This window comes from Eschrichtius robustus, chromosome 3, assembly GCF_028021215.1.
Source record: "Eschrichtius robustus isolate mEscRob2 chromosome 3, mEscRob2.pri, whole genome shotgun sequence".
NCBI lineage: Eukaryota > Metazoa > Chordata > Mammalia > Artiodactyla > Eschrichtiidae > Eschrichtius > Eschrichtius robustus.
The window spans coordinates 7,580,490-7,595,557 of NC_090826.1; the positions used below are offsets into that span (position 1 = coordinate 7,580,490).

General features: G+C 60.2%; 2 protein-coding genes across 7 annotated transcripts in view; one reads left to right on the forward strand and one right to left on the reverse strand.

The window, feature by feature from the left end:
* Positions 1-13,325, forward strand: part of PIK3CD (phosphatidylinositol-4,5-bisphosphate 3-kinase catalytic subunit delta) — a 30,399-nt gene extending 17,074 nt beyond the window's left edge. Inside the window, exons 4-24 of one of the 3 annotated variants that reach the window (XM_068538835.1) lie at positions 1,777-2,005; positions 2,138-2,367; positions 2,787-2,966; positions 3,272-3,421; positions 3,896-3,985; positions 4,998-5,219; positions 5,913-6,009; positions 6,113-6,243; positions 6,736-6,786; positions 6,870-7,037; positions 7,129-7,250; positions 7,448-7,591; positions 7,768-7,867; positions 8,014-8,192; positions 8,290-8,402; positions 8,628-8,706; positions 9,251-9,418; positions 10,002-10,125; positions 10,323-10,468; positions 10,664-10,796; positions 11,456-13,325. In XM_068538835.1, coding sequence (XP_068394936.1) covers positions 1,777-2,005; positions 2,138-2,367; positions 2,787-2,966; positions 3,272-3,421; positions 3,896-3,985; positions 4,998-5,219; positions 5,913-6,009; positions 6,113-6,243; positions 6,736-6,786; positions 6,870-7,037; positions 7,129-7,250; positions 7,448-7,591; positions 7,768-7,867; positions 8,014-8,192; positions 8,290-8,402; positions 8,628-8,706; positions 9,251-9,418; positions 10,002-10,125; positions 10,323-10,468; positions 10,664-10,796; positions 11,456-11,593 — 2,994 coding nt within the window. In that variant the 3' untranslated portion in view covers positions 11,594-13,325. The remainder of the gene's footprint in view (positions 1-1,776; positions 2,006-2,137; positions 2,368-2,786; positions 2,967-3,271; positions 3,422-3,895; positions 3,986-4,997; positions 5,220-5,912; positions 6,010-6,112; positions 6,244-6,735; positions 6,787-6,869; positions 7,038-7,128; positions 7,251-7,447; positions 7,592-7,767; positions 7,868-8,013; positions 8,193-8,289; positions 8,403-8,627; positions 8,707-9,250; positions 9,419-10,001; positions 10,126-10,322; positions 10,469-10,663; positions 10,797-11,455) is intronic. The other 2 variants (XM_068538836.1, XM_068538837.1) reach the window with 2 other exon arrangements.
* CLSTN1 (calsyntenin 1) overlaps positions 13,319-15,068 on the reverse strand; it is a 79,456-nt gene continuing 77,706 nt past the window's right edge. For all 4 annotated transcript variants that reach the window (XM_068538842.1, XM_068538841.1, XM_068538839.1 and 1 more), the window contains one exon: positions 13,319-14,850. In XM_068538842.1, the coding sequence (XP_068394943.1) occupies positions 14,662-14,850 (189 nt within the window). In that variant the 3' untranslated portion in view covers positions 13,319-14,661. The remainder of the gene's footprint in view (positions 14,851-15,068) is intronic.

Here is a 15,068-nt window from a genome sequence, read left to right on the forward strand (position 1 = left end):
AATTTTCAGCGTGGATTACTGAGTCAAAGGATGAAATATCTGGATGGTATTTGGTAGATCTTGTCTTGTGACCTTTCAAAGGGCTTATCCCACTTGCAAAGTGTGGGATTTAATGGGTCATGGCAGAGGACAAGGCCTTAGCCTGGAATTTGAAAAGCTATACTAGGGAGCAGAAAAAAAAGGAGAGAAGCAATGGACCATCCTTGAGTTTTGTTTTGTTTTGTTTTGTTTTGTTTTCTAATCTTCCCTTCCTGGGTGTTTCTTTAAAAATGAAATTTCTTTTTTTTTCCATTTCAAAAGTACTATGGACACATTGAAATTTAGGAGAATAAGAAAAAGTAGAAGGAAAAAAATCACCCATGATCCAGCCATATGAGACAACCACAGTTAACACTTTGGCTGTTTTCCTATTTTCTCTTCTATGTAGTGTTTTTTTGTGATAGTTCTGATTATGAATTTTTATATCTTTTTTCTGAGTTAACATTATAACATCCTTTTCATGTTATTAACCTTGTGTAAATATTTTAATCTTTTTTTTTTTTTTGCTTACAGGGCTCTACATGCATATTATTAAAATTCCAAATACCACAGAAATATAAAACACTTCGGTCTCAGCAGTCTCACCTCATATCCCAGTTCAATTTCAATTTCTTTTTTTTTTTTTAAGATTTTTTTTTTTTTTTTTTGATGTGGACCATTTTTAAAGTCTTTGTTGAATTTGTTACAGTATTGCTTCTGTTTTTATGTTTTTGGTTTTTTGGCCGAGAGGCATGTGGGATCTTAGTTCCCCGACCAGGGATCGAACCCACCCCCTGCATCGGAAGGCAAAGTGTTAACCACTGGACCGTCAGGGAAGTCCCCAGTTTCAATTTCTTAATATTTTAATTTATACCAGGGACCAGACAGTTAATATGCTAGGCTTTGCTGGTCGTATGGTGTTTGTCACAACTACTCAACTCTGCCATTGTAGGGCTGAAGCAGCCATAGACGGTGTGTAAGTGAATGGGTGTGTCTGTCTTCCAGTAACTTGGCAGACTGTAGCTTGCAGTAGTTAATACGTTTATCATCGTTTTTATGGGAATGGGCTTGAATTACAACTGCTGTTCTACAGCTTGGGGTCTTTTCCCACTTAATGCTGTATCTGGGAGCCCGGTGTGCATTGGTACAGGTATCCTTAGATTCTGGGTCACATGCCTGTGCTATCCCTTTGCATTGATGGACCGTAATTATCCATCCCCCGTGGGAGAAAAATAGAGCTGTTCTCTCCTTTTCCATCTTCTCTGTGACTCAGCGGTGAGCACCTTCGCACTAAAACTTGGCGCCCCAGTGGCGCTCCTATGATCCCTGGGGACTCCTCACCCCGAGGCCACACCCTGGACACAGCCCGCAGAGGCGTTTACGGCCCCCTCGGTGTGTGAAACTTTTCTGAATTACTTGCCACCATTTAAAGATCAGGGTGATGAACCAGGAACGATTAGCTGGGTGCCTGGAGGTCAAGTCTGGCTGGCCATCTCTCAGGGTAGCCTACAGGGGAGACCGTAGGACCCACCGCTCCGCTCCAGATTTAGCACCTACCTGGCCCCCTTCATAGAAGGGCAGGGACGGAGACTCCCGGTGACCCTGTGGTCAAGGCTCAAGGGATGGAGAGCGTAGTGGTCCTGGGATCTTGCCTTTGCCCCCTTGTCAGGGTCGTGAGACCAGCCTCCACCCGCCTCCCGGCTCCCTGTGGCCCCGCCCACCTTAGGGGAGGCGCTGAGCGGCCACTTTCCCTCCCAGGTGTTGTGGCACCGAGCCCAGTATGAGCCGCTCTTCCACATGCTCAGCGACCCCGAGGCCTACGTGTTCACCTGCGTCAACCAGACCGCGGAGCAGCAGGAGCTGGAGGACGAGCAGAGGCGGCTGTGCGACATCCAGCCCTTCCTGCCCGTCCTGCGCCTGGTGGCCCGCGAGGGTGACCGCGTGAAGAAGCTCATCAACTCGCAGATCAGCCTGCTCATCGGCAAAGGTGCCCTGCTGGGGCCAGGCCGTCCTACCTCCGCTGGGCCTGCCCCCCGCCCCGCCCCGTCCCGCCCCGCCCCGCCCCCGCCCCCGCCCCCGCCCCCGAACCCCACGCTCACCAGGCTGCCCTGCCCCTCAGGCCTCCACGAGTTCGACTCCTTGCAAGACCCGGAGGTGAATGACTTCCGAGCCAAGATGCGCCAGTTCTGCGAGGAGGTGGCCGCGCACCGGCAGCAGCTGGGCTGGGAGGCCTGGCTGCAGTACAGCTTCCCCCTGCAGCTGGAGCCCTCGGCGCGGAGCTGGGGGCCGGGCACCCTGCGCGTCCCCAACCGGGCCCTGCTCGTCAACGTCAAGTTCGAGGGCAGCGAGGTGAGCGGTGGCTCACGCCGGCCCGTGTGCTGCATGCAGGCTGCCGTGTCCACGGGGGACACTTCCCCTGTGAGACTCCCGGTCACCCACCAGCCTCCCCAGTTCATCCTCCTCCCAGCAACATCGGGTGGTATTTGTAGGGTGTCCATTGCATACGAGGGGCTTGGCCGAACGTCCCACCAGGCGAGTTCCACAAGGCAGAGTGACCAAGAGGCTTTGGTCCTTGGTCCGCTCATGCATCCAACCGGTATTTCCTGGTGTCGGCCACGTGCCGTCATCAGAGCCTGCCGTCGTGGAGCCCATGTTCGGGGGGCCAGGGGGCGCCTAATACTTGCAGATGGGCCAGCCCACCCCCTGTGCCCCAGAACCCCGTGGGCTCTTCGCAGGCGTGGAGGGCTGACCCTCCCTCCTCCCCCTAGGAGAGCTTCACCTTCCAGGTGTCCACCAAGGATGTGCCCCTGGCACTGATGGCCTGCGCGCTCCGGAAGAAGGCCACGGTGTTCCGGCAGCCGCTGGTGGAGCAGCCCGAGGACTACGCGCTGCAGGTGAACGGGAAGCACGAGTACCTGTACGGCAGCTACCCCCTCTGCCAGTTCCAGGTGAGGGCTGGGGTCCGGGAGGGGTTCCTGGGTTCCCTGCAGTCCTGGCCTGGGGCCTGGCGGGGTGGGGGGAGCTGGTCCTCGGCCCCTCTCGACCCCGACAAGCCAGACCTTGGGGGTCACGGTGAGAGTGCCCCCTTGCTGGGCTGGCTCTCCCCGTGAGCACAGGGAGGTGGGCGGGGGCAGGAAGGGCCAGCAGGAGAGGCCCCAGAAAGCCTGGCGTGGGCAGGGGTCAACATGGGTCATCCCTGGGTAGCCGGTCGTCCAGGGAACCGTGGAGCCGCTCACCCCGCCCCCCATCTCAGTACATCTGCAGCTGCCTGCACAGCGGGCTGACCCCCCACCTGACCATGGTGCACTCCTCTTCCATCCTCGCCATGCGGGACGAGCAGAGCAACCCCGCCCCCCAAGTCCAAAAGCCGCGCGCCAAACCGCCCCCCATTCCTCTGAAGAAGGTGAGCCGGTGCCTTGCGCTTACCCTGCCCTGCAGCCCTCCTTCCCACCTGTGGTCCAGCCCTGGAGCCTATTGGGCATCGCCCTGGACCAGCCATAGGTCCAGGGGCCCCTTGTCTCATGCCTTTTGGTTGCTCGGGGTTGAGAGTTGGGCCTCTGGGCTGGGGTGGACTCCTGTCTGTACTCCCGGGGCAGCCTCCAGGCCTGGCGCTCGGGCCGCCTGCCCCTCCTGTCTCCCGTGCTGTAGGCAGAACTCCATGCCCTGCAGCGCTCGGGGGTCTTGCGCCCCCTGGGGCGCCCGCGCGGCAGGTTTTCTGGTAAAGGATGGCGTTGCGGGCAGGAACCTGAGCCCTGCCAGAAACCTGCAACACCCTTGCCGCCGCGGTGGCCACGCGCCCTGACAGCGGCTGGGAGCGCAAGCCTCCCCTGAATTCCTCTGCTTTAATGCCCCCGCTTCTCCCCTCCGCCCCGCCCAGCCCGCCTCGGTGTCCCTGTGGTCCCTAGAGCAGCCTTTCTGCATCGAGCTGATCCAGGGCAGCAAAGTGAATGCCGATGAGCGGATGAAGGTAGGGGCTCCTGGGCCGGGAAGGGCCCGGGGAGTGTGTGTTTTTTACACAAACACGGTGGCTGTGGCCTGGAGGGGTGGCGGAGGAAGAAGGGGGGGGGGGGTCACACGAAAGCCACCCGACCCGACCACATTACCCAGCATCCCTGCCGGGGGTGGTTGTGAGCTGCTTCAAAACAGGAAGGGGGGAGGGGAGCGGGCCGGCCGGCCGGCCAGAGAGGACAATTCGGAGAAACCGGGCCCAGCGAGTTCTGGGTATTGACTTTGGTGGAGGTAGTGGCGCCAGGCCCAGCCCAGGGATAGAGGAACCGCAGAGCCTGGGAGGTGACAGGCGCAGAAGGGAAGCCACTCCAGCTGGGCTGGGGCCAAGCCCACCTCTGGGTCGTTCACATGCCCACCTCCTCTGGCCTCAGGACAGCCCTGTGAGGTGCAGGTTTTCTCGTCCCATTTGCAGGACAGGAAACCCGGGTCCAAGGAGGTTGGGGCTCTTTGGGGAGCACTTTTTGGTTGGGGTGATTTCACAAGCAGGGCAGGCGTGGGCTCCCGTGGATGAATCCTGGAGGGGTGGATGGGGCAGCTTTCTGGCCGGGCGATGAAGAGGCAGGGCGAGATGTGCAGGCGGCATTAAGTCCTTCCCTGCCGACAGGGGCTCACACCATTCTGAGCAGTGGGGGCACCCTTGGGTGCTTGAGCTAGAAGGACCCCTGGAGTTCCCGAGCCCCGATGGGGAAGCTGAGGCCCAGAGCAGGAAACCGACACGCCCTGGGGTCCCGCAGTCAGTGGGGAGCACAGCCCACGCCGCCCTCCCCTGCCCCCCAGGGCCACTCCTCCCCCTCAGGCAGCCAGCCCTCCCTTTTCCAGACCACCTTCAAGCACCTGGTGGGGGAGGGTTCAGACCCGCGTGAAATGAGGACCTTTCAGGAGGAGATTCGAGCCTTAGGTGGGAGGGACACCCAGGCGGGAGAGGGAGGCTGGGCCTCCGCCGCCTGCCACCCGCACCGCGCCTTCCCCAGCTGGTGGTGCAGGCCGGCCTCTTCCACGGCAACGAGACGCTGTGCAAGACGGTGTCCAGCTCGGAGGTGAGCGTGTGCTCGGAGCCTGTGTGGAAGCAGCGGCTGGAGTTCGACATCAACGTCTGCGACCTGCCGCGCATGGCCCGCCTCTGCTTTGCGCTCTACGCCGTGATCGAGAAGGCCAAGAAGGCTCGCTCCACCAAGAAGAAGTCCAAGAAGGCGGTGGGTGGGGCCGGTCGGGAGGCACTCCGTGATGGGCCCAGTCCCGTCCCGCAGCCCCGGGGCCACTGCTCATCCCGTTCCCAGCATCCCAGCTGGCACACAGCCTGGGGATGGGGTCCAGGAGGGCCTGTGAACCCCAGCCTCTCCACACCGCGCGCACGCACACACACAACACACACACACACACACACACACACGCTGGCCACCACCCCTGCCTGCCACGTGATGGTGCTGGGTTCCTGGGCTTATGAGCACGGTGACTCGGAATATCTGGGCCTGGGCCTTTGGTCCTTGCGGGAACCCGGAGGGAGCTCCCTGCTCTGGAAGGACAAATGCAGTGTCCTTGCAGGGAGCAGGGTGGCCTGAGTCAGCAGCCAGTTGGAGACAGAGTGGTGGTCGAGCACTGAGTCACTGGGCCCAGGATGTGACTGACCACCGAGCCACCCTGACTCACTCGTAGCTGAGCTGGGCCAGCTCCCTGGGGCCTATGTGGTTTGTTTGAGGCTTTCTCAAGAAGCCGAGAGGGGGATGCGTCCAGGAGCAGAAGGGAGCCGAGGGGTGACTGACTCTGCCAGCTGCTTCAAAGGGAGTCTGGGCGAGGGTGGGAAGCGTGGTCTGGCTGGGCCCATCCTGCAGAAGAGCAAACGGAGGCTTTCTGGCGGCTGGCTGTGACCTGCCCGGTTTCTCTCCCAGGACTGCCCCATCGCCTGGGCCAACCTCATGCTGTTTGATTACAAGGACCAGCTCAAGACCGGCGAGCGCTGCCTCTACATGTGGCCCTCCGTCCCAGGTTGGCCCAGGCCAAGAGGGAGAGGCAGAGGCCGGGGGGTTGGGGAGGTGGGTCCCACACGTGATGACATTCCCCTTGCAACTCCGTCTGTCCTTGTATCCAGACGAGAAAGGGGAGCTACTGAACCCCTGTGGGACCGTGCGGAGTAACCCCAACACTGAGAGCGCGGCCGCCCTGGTCATCTTTCTCCCTGAGGTGGCCCCCCACCCTGTATACTACCCTGCACTGGACAAGGTCAGTGAGGGGGCCCTCGCCATTTGGGGTCCAGGACCCACCCTGCCCAGAAACCTCGAAGCTAAAGGTTAACTGTCCTGACCCTGCCTCTGGGGCTCCCCAGGACATGGTCCCTGCACCCCGTGAGTTGCCCGGGGCTGGGGGCTGGGTGCCCACACACGCTTGGGGGCTTCCTGGACTCTCTGGAATCCTCATGTGTCCTAGAGCAGCGATTCTCAACCAGGGGCCGCTTTGCCCCCCAGGGGACTTTGGGCAATGTCCAAAGACGTTTTTGGTTGTCACGACTAGTGGGAGAGATGCGCCTGGCATCTCATGGGTGGAGGTCAGGGGTGCTGCTAAACGCCCTGCAGCACGCGGGAGAGTCCCCAGCACTGAGGGTCACTGGCGCACAAGGTCGGCAGTGCCGAGGTGTTGACACCCGCCCCGGGGGCCCCCCCCGCCAGGCTGGCCCAGGCCCCGGGGTTGCCGCTGACAGCAGGGTCGCTCTTGCAGATCCTAGAGCTGGGGCGGCATGGGGAGCACGGGCGCTTCACGGAGGAGGAGGTGAGCTGGGGGCCGTGGGCGGTGGGGCGTGGACCTGGCTGCAGCCCTCACCGCCCCCCCCCACCTCCACCTGTGCCCCTCAGCAGCTGCAGCTGCGGGAGATCCTGGAGCGCCGGGGGTCCGGGGAGCTATACGAGCACGAGAAGGACCTGGTGTGGAAGATGCGGCACGAGATCCAGGAGCACTTCCCCGAGGCGCTGGCCCGGTTGCTGCTGGTCACCAAGTGGAACAAGCACGAGGACGTGGCCCAGGTGGGCGGCGGGGCCGGGGCCGGGGGAGGGGGCAGAGTCTGGAGCCAGACCGCAGCCTGCGCCCCCTGCCCTGACCACCAGCACCCCCCAGATGCTCTACCTGCTGTGCTCCTGGCCCGAGCTGCCCGTCCTGAGCGCCCTGGAGCTGCTGGACTTCAGCTTCCCTGACCGCCACGTGGGCTCCTTTGCCATCAAGTCCCTGCGGAAACTGACGTGAGTCCCGCGGGCTTCCTCATCTTCAGAGGGCGGCTTTGCCCCAGTGGCCCGGGTCTAGGCGCTGGCTGGGGACCTCTCCTGGGGGCGTGCTCAGGTGAGGCTGGCCTCCCGCACCTACCCTGCCCCCTCGCCAGCTGCAGACCCTCTCCCGAGCCGTGAAGCTCCGGGCCCCAGCCAGCCTCCCTTCTCTGCAGGGACGACGAGCTTTTCCAGTACCTGCTGCAGCTGGTGCAGGTGCTCAAGTACGAGTCCTACCTCGACTGCGAGCTGACCAAATTCCTGCTGGACCGGGCCCTGGCCAATCGCAAGATCGGCCACTTCCTCTTCTGGCACCTGCGGTAGCTGGACTCACCTGGAAGGCCATGGGGAGGAGGGGCCTCTTGCCTGCGGGCCTCGCGTTTCCCGCCGGCCAGCCCGGGTGTCCTCGGTGGCTGGGTCCTGCCGGGCTGGGAGGGGCTGTGTGGCCCCGCCTGGCGAGGCGAGGCGAGGCTCAGCCCCTTCTTCCTCCCTCCAGCTCCGAGATGCACGTGCCCTCGGTGGCCCTGCGCTTCGGCCTCATCATGGAGGCCTACTGCAGGGGCAGCACCCATCACATGAAGGTGCTGATGAAGCAGGTGAGGCGCGGGGCCCCCGCGCCCCTGCCTGGGCTCTGCTCTGGGGCAGAGTTGCCCGGGCCCCTGTAGAACCGCGTGGGCCAGGCCGAGGCTCGGAGCCTGCCCCTCCCGGCCTGCCCACGCTGCCCTCCCATCCTCCTGGCCAGGGGGAAGCACTGAGCAAACTGAAGGCCCTGAACGACGTCGTCAAAGTGAGCTCCCAGAAGACCACCAAGCCGCAGACCAAGGAGCTGATGCACCTGTGCATGCGCCAGGAGACCTACCTGGAGGCCCTCTCCCACCTGCAGTCCCCGCTCGACCCCAGCACCCTGCTGGCTGAAGTCTGGTGAGCCCCAGGCCCCAGGCGGGGCCTCCCCACCTCCTCCCCACCCCCCCCCAGGCCCTGAGGAGGGCCCGCTGCTGACCGCTCTCTGGTCCGGCAGCGTGGAGCAGTGCACCTTCATGGACTCCAAGATGAAGCCCCTGTGGGTCATGTACAGCAATGAGGAGGCGGGCAGCGATGGCACCGTGGGCATCATCTTTAAGAACGGGGATGGTGAGCAGGCCGGGCCCCGGGGAGGGACCCGCTGAGGCCTTGGCTTCCCCTCGCCCTGCCATACTACCCTCGGCGGGCACACCTTGCGGTGGGGGTCGGGGGCGGGTCTCCTGGAGGGTGAGCTGATGAAAAGACAGAGTCTTGGGACTCTGGGGCCTGGGCATGGCTGGGATTGGAGAACCCACCAGAAACTCGTGCCTTTCCTCCCCGGGGGCGGCTGCGCAGACCTCCGCCAGGACATGCTGACCCTGCAGATGATCCAGCTGATGGACGTTCTGTGGAAGCAGGAGGGCTTGGACCTGAGGTGAGAGGCCCTCCCATCATCCACTTGTGCCTGCACCAGGCCTAGGACTGTACCCCGTTGGAGGGGTCCCCTGTCAAAGCTGACGTTACCACCTCAGCTGGAAAAAAGACTGGCTCTTCTAAGAAGAGCAGGGACCAGTTTGAAACTCGGGGTCAGGGAGGCGATAGGGCCGCAGGATGAGGATGGAGAAGGCCAGCCCTGGCCCTTTGCACTGTCTCCCTCCATTGGTCCCTTTGCCTCAAGCATCCCTGGCTTCCTGCCCCATCTTCTTCCGAGCCACCTGGATTTTTCTCTCTGAGCAAACATGAGTTCAGCCAAGGTGCCGACTCTTCCTCTCTGCATCTCGGGTGCTGGTGTGACCTCTCCAAGGAACCTTCCCTGGAGCCCTGGGAGTCAAGGGCTCGCCCCCAGTACCTGCCTCCTCTTTTCAGCAACTTGAGTAGCATCTCCTGCAGCCTTTTTGGGTTAAGCTCCTCGGGGTCAAGAAGCCCCTGGGACAGCCCTTGACCACTGTGTCCACCTGCCCCTCCTCCCACCTGGCTAGGATGACCCCTTATGGCTGCCTCTCCACCGGGGACCACACAGGCCTCATCGAGGTGGTGCTTCACTCAGACACCATCGCCAACATCCAGCTGAACAAGAGCAACATGGTGGCCACGGCTGCCTTCAACAAGGATGCTCTGCTCAACTGGCTCAAGTCCAAGAACCCTGGGTAGGTTTCGGGCCCAAGGGACAGACGCCCTCTCCTTCCCAAGAGGCAGACCTTGGGAATCAAAGGCAAGGAGGAGGGTCTTTGACAGTCTCTGTGGCTTCTTGGCTCAGCCGAGGACCATCCCATAGATGCTGTGGGGTGGGGTGGTGGGGGAGTGGGTCAGGTCCCTGTTCCCACATGTATGTTAGTTATTGCCGCATAACAACCACCCCGAACTTAGGGGCCTAAATCACAAATCTGCAACTTGAGCTGGCTCAGCTGAGCGGTTCTTCTGCTTTAATCACTCATGCAACTGCTCTCATCTGGTAGTTTGACTGGGCCTGGAGGGTTGCACGTCTGGGGCTTCTCTCCATGTGGCCTCTCATTCTAGCCTCAGCTTCCTTCCATGGCAGTAGGGAAGGTTCAGGAACTGCAAGGTGTCTTAAGGCCCAGGCTCTGGAAGGAGCCCAGCATCACTTCCTCCATGTTCTGTTGGTCCAAGCAAGTCACAAGGCCAGAGTCAAGGGCAGGGGACATAGACCCCACCCCTTGGTAGAAGGAGCTGCTAAATGGTGTGGCTGTGGTTTCCATCCCTACCCCCCAGGGAGGCCCTGGATCGAGCCATTGAGGAGTTCACCCTCTCCTGCGCTGGCTACTGTGTGGCCACATACGTGCTGGGCATCGGCGATCGGCACAGCGACAACATCATGATCCGAGAGAACGGGCAGGTAGGGGTGGTGTGGGGCTGCCATGAGCATGGTGCCTGCCGCCCGGTGCTGGCCCGCTGGCCGTTCTGCTCTGCACACGGCTGCTGGCGGAGCCCCCTATCCAAGCCCTTCCAGCTCCCTCTCCCTCCCCAGGCTCCTCTGGGTGAGGCACCCTCCTTTTTGACTCCTTTTGGGTCTTTGCTCTTCCCTCCCCTCAGCTGTTCCACATTGATTTCGGCCACTTTCTGGGGAATTTCAAGACCAAGTTTGGAATCAACCGTGAGCGAGTCCCGTTCATCCTCACCTATGACTTTGTCCACGTGATCCAGCAGGGGAAGACAAATAATAGTGAGAAATTTGAAAGGTGAGGGTGCCTCAGACCCCCGAGATGCCCCTTGGTGCTGGGGGGCCCCAGGCGGGGTGCACTGGGGGCGGTCAGTCAGAGGACGCTGGGGCTTTGTGGGCACGGCTCCTTCCAGGGTGAGGGCGGGCTGGCCGGCTGGCTGGGGTGCGGGCGGACGGGAGGACCCAGGGCCCCCTCCCTGACCTCCCACTGCAGGTTCCGGGGCTACTGTGAAAGGGCCTACACCATCCTGCGGCGCCACGGGCTGCTCTTTCTCCACCTCTTTGCCCTGATGCGGGCGGCAGGCCTGCCTGAGCTCAGCTGCTCCAAAGACATCCAGTACCTCAAGGTAAACGCCAGGGCAGGGCCCCGCCAGGCAGGAGACCAGGGAGCCCCAGACTCCTCGAGGCAGCCCGCCCGCAACCCCCGAGCGTGGTGGACCCACAGGGCCCTCCTGACTCGCGTGTGCTCACACCGGCCTGGGACCCGGGTCTGGCGGGAAGCCACCGGCTCTGGCCCACCCTCCCGTCCTCCGCAGGCTGCGGGTGTTTCCACTTGTACAAGAGGGTTCCCTCCATGGTTAAAAACTGTCTTTCCTTCCTGCGTCTTTTCAGTTTATAAGATGCTGGGGCGGGGAGTGAGGGGGGTGGGCCATGGCCCCCGAGTTCCTGGGAAGAAGCTGCTCTCTCCCTTCTTCCTCCTGCCAGCTTCCAGTGGAGAAGGCCAGGCCACCTGCCTTCAGGGCCAAGACCTCCCGGCTTGAGTTGGCATCTTATTTTGAGGATGGGGCGGGGCGGGGCGGGGCGGGGGCCCGCCTTGGTTGGGGTGGGAACGAAGAGCTCTTCCCAGGGGAAGTGTGGGTGGCGCCCTCCTGGCTCCCTTGGTGCAGTTCTCTTAGGAGGGAGCGTTACCTGCCCAGAGAGGGCGGAGGTGCAGGGAGACGGGGCTCCCTGCTGAGCAGGGCCCAGGCCCCTCCGTGGGACGCCCATTGCTTCGATCTTGCCTCAGGATTCTCTGGCGTTGGGGAAGACGGAGGAGGAGGCCCTGAAGCACTTCCGGGTGAAGTTTAACGAAGCCCTCCGGGAGAGCTGGAAGACCAAAGTCAACTGGCTGGCCCACAACGTGTCCAAAGACAACAGGCAATAGCAGCCCGTGCAAGCCCCGGGCCTGGAGACAACCGAGCTGTCAGTCTTGGGAGCCGGGCACCCTCGGCCACCCTCCGGGGCCTGAAAGGCTGGACGGCATCCTTGGGAAAGAACCTACACAACTGCCTTTTGTTTACACTGGTTATTTATTTATGACTTGAAATGTTGCGGGAACTAAACAGCCATACATGGAAATGCACCCTCATGTGGGGAGGGGCACCGTCCTCCCGCTTCCCCATCCGAGCCCTGGGCTTTGATGGGAAGACACTGTGAGCCCGGCACCTCGAGGCCGCATCTCGCCGAGGATCTGTGACCTCAAGTCTTTCAGCTGGGGGGGTCTGGAGCCGGCAGAGACAATTCTCCCGTGCGGGAGCTGCCTTCTCCCCAGGCTCCCGCCATGCTGCACCGGCCTTGGTGCCTGGCAGTGACCCGGTGCCTGCTGTCCAGACAGGGCACCCACGCCTGTTCACCCCCTCCACCTGCGTGCCCTCCATTGGCTGAGTTCTGGGCAGCCCCCAGAGGAGGCCTGGGTACCCTCTAGATTCAGGGATGATTGCTTTCCACTTTTAAAGCGACTCCTGGGTACGGGAATTCTCTCATCTCTGCTGTAAAGCGATTTTGTTTGCGGGTGAGAAAAAAAATAGCCCAACTACTTTACTGAACCTCTATGGCTCGGGAGAAAGGCCCCAGCGCCCATCACGTATAGCGCACGCTGGTCCTCGAGACACTTTAAAAAGGTCTGAGCTTGATTTAGCTCATCCTGGTCATGGTTCAAGACGCAAGCAGGTGCGAGTACTTTGTGCAATTATATGTAACCTCCCTCCTTCTAAAGCAAGTTTTAGGTCGAGAAGGACCTGATCTCCTCTCCAGAACGCTCACCTTTGAGAACCTGCTCCCGGTACCCAGGCAGCAGAAGCGTGAGAGTTAAGGGTGTGGTGGCATCTTTTCCTCCGACGGTACTTAGCTTGAAATGATTCGGGCTCGGCCTTAGGTGCATCTGAGGAGTTCAAGAAATGCAGGTTCCCGGGCCTCCCTCAGCCTTCTGGAGCCAACTCTGGAGGTGGGGCTAAGAATCTGGGCTTCTGGAAGCCCACAGGCGAGCTTCATGTATTAGCAGCCGACTCGGGACTCACAGGGGCGACACCACTTACCTCTCAAAGGCTTTGCACGGCTCAGCAGAGCCAGAAGTAGCTGCCCTCTCAGCAGCCCAGGTGCACGGCTTCCAGAAGAGCCCAGGTGCCAACTCTTGTTTCTTGGTTCGCGAGAGGTGGCCGGGAGGCACTGCCCATAGCAATCCGTGCCACCCACAGAGCCCCACTGACCAGACTCTGGTTCCCAACTAAGTGCTGAATTCATCAGACCCACCCACCTGTTTGGAAATAGGAAAAGCCGAGTGTATGTCTACTTGTTATTTATTTGAACGAGTCTGTGCTTCCTGGTGTGGGCAGCACACTGCATATACACAGCAATAGCTGGTTGGGTGCACGGCCTGTGTGCCTGACAAGAAGAGTATTTTCTATTTTTTTTAAATCATTTGATGTTTCTGTATGGGGAAGGTGAGTTCAGCGTAACTGATGTAGGTTCAACAGTCTGAAACCTTGAAATGAGAGGTAAAAACAGATTAAAAGAAATAAAAGCCTTGGTATGTTATGTTCTTGGCTCAGAAAGAAACAAGAGAATGCAGGATTAAGATGAAAACGAGACCAAAAACAACCCACTCTCCCACTGGAGTTAGAACAGACTTTATTGTATGTATACACTTTCTGACCTATCATCAATATACACATCTGAAAAGTGATACCACGGCGGATACAGACAGCGCGGAGCGTCCCGTCTACGCGTTAGCGTCTATCCACGGTCCAAACAGAGCAGCGACAGTGACAGTACACGGAGGGGTGGCCACACACGACACAGGACAGCTGGCAGTGTCCTCGAGACTAGCGCTTACGATCACAGAACAGTGTTCAAAATTATTTTCCCCCAGTTTTAGAAATCTAAAAATTTACATGTAAATTAAAAACCACGTGCTGTAGGGGTTTTCGCTCCTGACTGCGGTTCTCTCCCTTCACCACCTACTGGACATGGGTTTCACCCCCGGGGGCTCTGGGGAGGAGGGGCGCAGGTGCTCGGGGAATCGAGCACTTGCCTTCAGGCCACTGGGCGTCATTTCAGCCAGGTTCTGAGTACAGAGCCCCCAGGCCTGTTGCTGTCTCCAGACCAAGTGGTCAGAGGGTGTGCACCATCCACGTGATCGAAACATGCTCTCACCAGCAAGGAAACCTGCATCTATTCAGTATGGACCCCACGGCTGCACCTGAGTCCAGGTTCCTGCATGAGGAGCTGCCGGTCCTTGGAGAAGGGAGCAAACATGGCCAGGGACCCCAGCTCCCCGCAGCCCTCAATGGGTAGAATCCCAAAGAAAAGACCTGGCCGTTTCCAGCCTCCAAGGAGGGGTCCCTGATCCGGTCCCCTCCTGCCGGGCAGCAGAGCAATGTCGTGCTCCTTTCTCCTCATCTTGGGGTGGGGGGGGGGCGGGGAATGGGTCTTGGTCCCTCCCCTCCCACGCTCAGTGTCTCCACTCCACTTTGCATCCAGCCCCGGATTATGCTAGCACAAAAGACACGAGGAATCCCAATTTATTTACAAAATATTAAAAAGTCAGTTCATCATCTACATGTTAACCCCATTCTGCCATTTTATACATGCACTAGTTTGGAAAAAATAAAAACTTTTAAAAAAAAAAAAAGAAGAGGATTACCAGGTAGGAGCGAGCAACTCTAACCCTCTGTCAAGGAGTCCAGTCACTGTGGCTTTTCTGGAGTCGACATCAGCCGCAGAGCGAGCGTCAGCTCACACATAACTTAAGAGCGAGCAGGGCGGACGACGGGAGGGGGCAAGGGGGAGCCTATGGTCCTATACACCAAGCGCAGGCAGAGATCGGCGACCGGGAGGGTCTGCAGACCTACTGGCCAGAATGACTTTGTACATCGTGGACCCTCGGGGCGGGCACAGAGATGACAGCAGAGTCTCCTGAAGCAGAAAGAAGGCGGCGGAGGGCGCGGCCGCGGCTCAGTAGCTGAGGGTGGAGTCGTCCCACTCGAGCTGCTGCTGCCTGTTCGCAGTCTGCTGGTCCCCGTGCTCCCCCTCCTCCTCCTCGCTGCTCTCCGACTCGGCGCTGGTGATGTCATCCTCCTCGTCCCCGTCCTCGCTCTCCTCCTCCTCCTCCTCCTCCTCACTGCTGTGCTGGTCCTCATACGTCTGACAAAGAGACGGCCCGACCAGGCGCTGAAGCCAGCCCCCTCCCCCCGCCCCAGCCTGTGACCCAGGCTTCGTCCACCCACCGGAGGCCACATCCCACGACCCAGCAAGAGGGGCTGACTAGGCTCCTCACCAAAGATGAAGGGAAACAGAGCTCCGGTCGCCACCCACAGCGGGACCACGACCCTAAAGCAGGCCCCCCCCAGGCCTCAGTTTAC